The sequence below is a fragment of the Carlito syrichta genome, unplaced genomic scaffold (genome assembly GCF_000164805.1).
Source record: "Carlito syrichta isolate Samal-C Ts95f unplaced genomic scaffold, Tarsius_syrichta-2.0.1 Scaffold301679, whole genome shotgun sequence".
Lineage (NCBI taxonomy): Eukaryota > Metazoa > Chordata > Mammalia > Primates > Tarsiidae > Carlito > Carlito syrichta.
The window spans coordinates 2,209-6,890 of record NW_007245775.1 but is presented as its reverse complement, the minus strand read 5'-3'; the positions used below and the strand labels follow the sequence as shown (position 1 = coordinate 6,890).

Here is a 4,682-nt window from a genome sequence, read left to right as displayed (position 1 = left end):
CACTCACCTCAGCCTCCCAAAGGCGTGGAATTACAGGCTGAGCCACCGAGCCCGGCTATGGCAGATGATTTCATCCTGCCTCAGCGTCCCCATCTGTAAGGGTCAGGGTCGGGGTAGCCTCCCGGCAAGCACGGGACCCTGACCTTGCCCTACACCCCCGCCAGGGGACAACCTGCAGACAGCGGTCACTGTGGCCCGAGGCTGTGGCATGGTGGGCCCCCAGGAGCGCCTGGTCATCGTCCATGCCACATACCCTGAGCGAGGTCGGCCTGCCTCCCTGGAGTTCCTGCCTGTGGACCCCCCCGCAGCCGTGAACGGGGTCAAGGTGAGGGCAACCCGGAGCTCCCGCTGCACCCAAACCAGCAACCCCACCCTGTGTCCCTCGCCCCGGGCCCCAGCTCTCTAGGTGGGCAGGGGGACTAAGCCGAGCTTCCTGGGCCCCCAGGATCCTGACCAGGCCGCGAGCTACACCATGGAGCCAGAGCCCCAGTCCAGCCACCTGGCCCTCAGCGGGTCCACCTTTGGTGTCATTGTGAAGCACTTCCCCAAGCTGCTGCCCAAGGTAGGGCTGCCCCAGCCTCCCTCCTCCTGGCTGTCTCCCCAGGCGGCTGCCTCAGCCCGGCCCCTCACCCTGTGCTCCCAGGTCCTGGTCCAGGCCACCGTCTTTGCCCGCATGGCCCCTGAGCAGAAGACGGAGCTGGTGTGTGAGCTGCAGAAGCTTCAGTGAGTACTGGCGGCCATGTGGGCGAGGGGCCTGCAGGAAGTGAGCTTGTCCACGCAGCCCCGTTCCCTTCCCTGGGCATCAGAGAGCCGTAGCCCACCAAGTACCCAGGCAGGCTCTCCTAGGTCTGTCCTGCTTGAGATAACCACCGCATCCGTCACAGAATCCCACCTGCACCAGGCACTGTGTGGGCAACGAGGGTCACTGTATTCAGCTGGCAGCCTGCGGGGTGGGTGGGGTCATCCCACAGGCCACGCCTCTCCGTCAGGTACTGCGTGGGCATGTGCGGGGACGGCGCCAACGACTGCGGGGCCCTGAAGGCGGCCGACGTGGGCATCTCGCTCTCCCAGGCCGAGGCCTCGGTGGTCTCACCCTTCACCTCGAGCCTGGCCAGTATCGAGTGTGTGCCCATGGTCATCAGGTGAGGCTGGCAGGGGCTGGCGGGCGGGGCCTCGGCAGGGCCTGTCCGCTGGCTGGGGCGCCCTAACGTCCACACCCTGCCCCCCAGGGAAGGGCGCTGTTCCCTCGACACCTCATTCAGCGTTTTCAAGTACATGGCCCTGTACAGCCTGACCCAGTTCATCTCAGTCCTGATCCTCTACACGGTGAGCATCTGCCGTGCGCAGGAGGGCACACACGGCCATGCCGCGAGGAGCCCTGCGGGTTCTGGAATCAATGCTGTGGGCTTCCATCCTGGCTCTGCCACGTTCTAGCTGCGTGGCTGCGAGGCTCAAATGAGATGGTGAGAGCACCAGGCCCGGCGCACAGATGCCACAGATGTCAGCACAGCTCCTCACAGATGTCAGCACTGTCGTGGGCTGAAGTCTGTCCCCTTACTCCAGGAGCTGCCCATCTACACAGGAGTCTGAGGCAGAGGCCAGGCAGGAAGGGACAGAGCCGAGACCTCTGCCCCTCTCTCCCAGATGCCCCCCAACCCACTCTGCCACGTGCCTTGGGTATGCCTTCCGGCCACTTGGAGGGAATCCCCCTCCCTGCCCTGAGCATGGCCCGCTCACCCCCACTGAGTGCAGGTAACCCTGCAGGGCAGTGTGTATCCTGTACTCATGTCTGTCCCTGTGTCCCCCTTAAAGTTCGGAGCAGGTTTCACGTTCTTGAGGGCAGGAATCTGTCCTCCGGTGATCAGGGACTCCACGAGGCACAGCCTGTTCCACCCTGTCGGGCTGGGGGTGACCACAGATAGGGGACACCGCCCGCATCAGTCTTAGGCCTCTCAAGGTCAGCGTGGATGCCTTCTCCACCAGACGGGGGGGCAGAGGGCAGTGTCTCCTGCATTAGACGGGGGCTGGTCTCCCATCAGGAGCTGTGCCTCCTCCATCAGGCTGGAGGTTCCCCATGGCAGGAGAGCACTGCCCCCGTCAGACTGGAGGACAGGCAGGATGCCTTCCCCATCAGACTCCTTAAGGATCGGGGCAGGCCACCCCCTTCAGGCTGCCTTGGGGCTAGTCTGGGGCCAGGACTCAGTTTCCCCTGTGTCCTTCCTTCCCTGTGGCAGATCAACACCAATCTGGGTGACGTGCAGTTCCTGGCCATCGACCTGGTCATCACCACCACGGTGGCCGTGCTCATGAGCCGCACGGGGCCGGCGCTGGCCCTGGGGCGGGGGCGGCCGCCGGGGGCGCTGCTCAGCGTGCCCGTCCTCAGCAGCCTCCTGCTGCAGGTGGCCCTGGTGGCCGGCGTGCAGCTGGGGGGCTACTTCCTGACCGTCGCCCAGCCGTGGTGAGTAGGGAGCCGACCGACCCCATCCTGGCCCCGCCTATCCCACACCTCTTCCCTGACCCCATTCCTGTACCCCCAGGTTTGTGCCTCTGAACAGGACGGTGCCCGCGCCAGACAACCTGCCCAACTATGAGAACACAGTGGTCTTCTCTCTGTCCAGCTTCCAGTACCTCATCCTGGCGGCGGCCGTGTCCAAGGGGGCGCCCTTCCGCCGGCCGCTGTACACCAACGGTGCCACTGGCAGGGGAGGAAGGGACTCGGGGGGGAGGGGCCAGCAGGAGGTGGACGGGAGAGAAGGGGACGGGGAAGCTGTGTGAGCGGACGCCTATGTCAGTGTCCCGGGCGTGGCTCCCGGCTGACACCCTCTCCTCACTCCACAGTGCCCTTCCTGGTGGCTCTGGCCCTCTTGAGCGCCATCCTGGTGGGCCTCATCCTGGCCCCCGGCCTCCTGCAGGGGCCGCTGGCACTGAGGGACATCACTGACACCTGCTTCAAGCTGCTGCTGCTGGGCCTGGTCGCCCTCAACTTCGTGGGGGCCTTCATGCTGGAGGTGGGGCCGCCCCGGGTGCGGCGGTGGGAGGGAGGGGGGCGCTCAGCCCCAGCGGTGCCCCCAGCCCCTCCCTGGCCTCCACAGAGCGTGCTGGACCAGTGCCTCCCGGCCTGCCTGCGCCGGCTGCGGCCCAAGCGGGCTTCTAAGAAGCGCTTCAAGCGGCTGGAGCGAGAGCTGGCTGAGCATCCCTGGCCGCCGCTGCCCGCCGGCCCTGTGAGGTAGTGCAGGCCGGGCGGGCACACTGGACACTGGAGCACCCTGCCTCTGAGCCACTGACCGGATCCTTTCCAGAGACGCCATTGCTGCCGACACCTCCCGCAACCCTGAGGTTGCAGCCCTGAGGCCGTCGGCTGCCACACTCCTGCCCCAAGGCTGCCCCTCCCCCGGGAAGTACTGACTACTGTTCCCCCCTTCGGACCACCCCGCCTAGGGACGGCAGCCACCAACTCTCTCGGAGCTGCTGTCAGCGTAGCAAATAAAGTCACGGTGTTTTCCTGGCTCGGCCGTGTCTGTCTCGTGCCTGGCACCACAAATGCTCCCACTTGAGGCTGGGCTCGGTGGCTCAGCCTGTAATCCCAGTACTTTGGGAGGCCGAGGCGAGTGGATTGCCTGAGCCCATGGGTTCGAGACCCGCCCGGACAACTTGGTGAGACCTCATCTCTGCAATAAATAAAAAATCAGTCAGGTGTGGTAGCATGTGCTCGTAGTTCCGGCTACTTGGAAGGCTGAGACGAAAGGATCGCCGGAGCCCAGCAGGTTGACGCTGGGTTGGCCGTGAGCATGCCGCTGCATTCCAGTCTGGGCGACAGAGTGAGACTCCAACTCAGAAACAAAAACACGCTCCTGCTTGTCTGGGAGGAAGGGCACACCTGCCCGACTGGCAGCCCCTGGCCCCCCTGACTTTTGAGACCCTCTCTAGACCTCTGTGTCGAGCATGTGCCGGGCACTCCAGCATTTCACACACGTTGCCATGCAATCCTTAGGACTGTGGGGCACGATCCCCATTTTACAGATGAGGGAACTGAGGCTTGGAAGCCACACAAGTAGTCAGAACAGGACAGGACCGCTTTACCCTCCGCTCCCACGCTCAGCCCTCCTAGGGGATAGGGGCGTGGGCTTGCCTGGAGGGACAGAGCGGCAGATCCCTTCTCTTCCCCCTGCCCCTCCCCTACCGGCCCACCTCCTGAGTTTGTTTGTGGCCCAGTTCCTCCCTCCGCTAAAACCCAGGCTCTGAGCCCAGACTCCCGGCCAGAACCACGGGCCCTGTCCCCGAGGAAGGGTGGGTGCCTCTGCGCTGACCTGCCCGCGGGCCACTGGCCAGGCTCTGCTCTGCAGATGCGACTTGGTTTTCTGCCCCCGGCGCCACCCCCCAGCCTCATTACTGGAAGCCCCGGAGCAGAAGCTGAGTGAATGTTGAATCACGCTGGGAGAAGGGACACGGGGCGGGAAGGATAGCTTGTGCTGCCAGGCACATCTGCAGGCCTCTGCACGGGCACTGCGTCACCCGCCGGCCACCGTGCAGGGCAGTGGGTGCTGTTTATGGGGAGGCCGAGGGAGGCCTGGGCTCCCACCCCTGCTCTACCCTGAGCCAGTGACTCATGAACCTACAGGGTAGGCGCGTGCCAGGCACCAGGGCCAACGCGGCGGACAAGACACAGTCTTGCCTGCCTGCAG

The 4,682-nt window shown here is 65.1% G+C and overlaps 1 protein-coding gene across 1 annotated transcript in view; it reads left to right on the top strand.

The window, feature by feature from the left end:
* The window catches only part of ATP13A2 (ATPase 13A2), a 19,753-nt gene extending 16,246 nt beyond the window's left edge, over window positions 1-3,507 (top strand). The window contains exons 19-27 of the mRNA XM_021710933.1: window positions 165-325; window positions 446-562; window positions 644-723; window positions 990-1,142; window positions 1,230-1,326; window positions 2,235-2,458; window positions 2,538-2,689; window positions 2,839-3,008; window positions 3,093-3,507. Coding sequence (XP_021566608.1) covers window positions 165-325; window positions 446-562; window positions 644-723; window positions 990-1,142; window positions 1,230-1,326; window positions 2,235-2,458; window positions 2,538-2,689; window positions 2,839-3,008; window positions 3,093-3,230 — 1,292 coding nt within the window. The 3' untranslated portion in view covers window positions 3,231-3,507. The remainder of the gene's footprint in view (window positions 1-164; window positions 326-445; window positions 563-643; window positions 724-989; window positions 1,143-1,229; window positions 1,327-2,234; window positions 2,459-2,537; window positions 2,690-2,838; window positions 3,009-3,092) is intronic.
* Window positions 3,508-4,682: the final 1,175 nt, after the last annotated feature.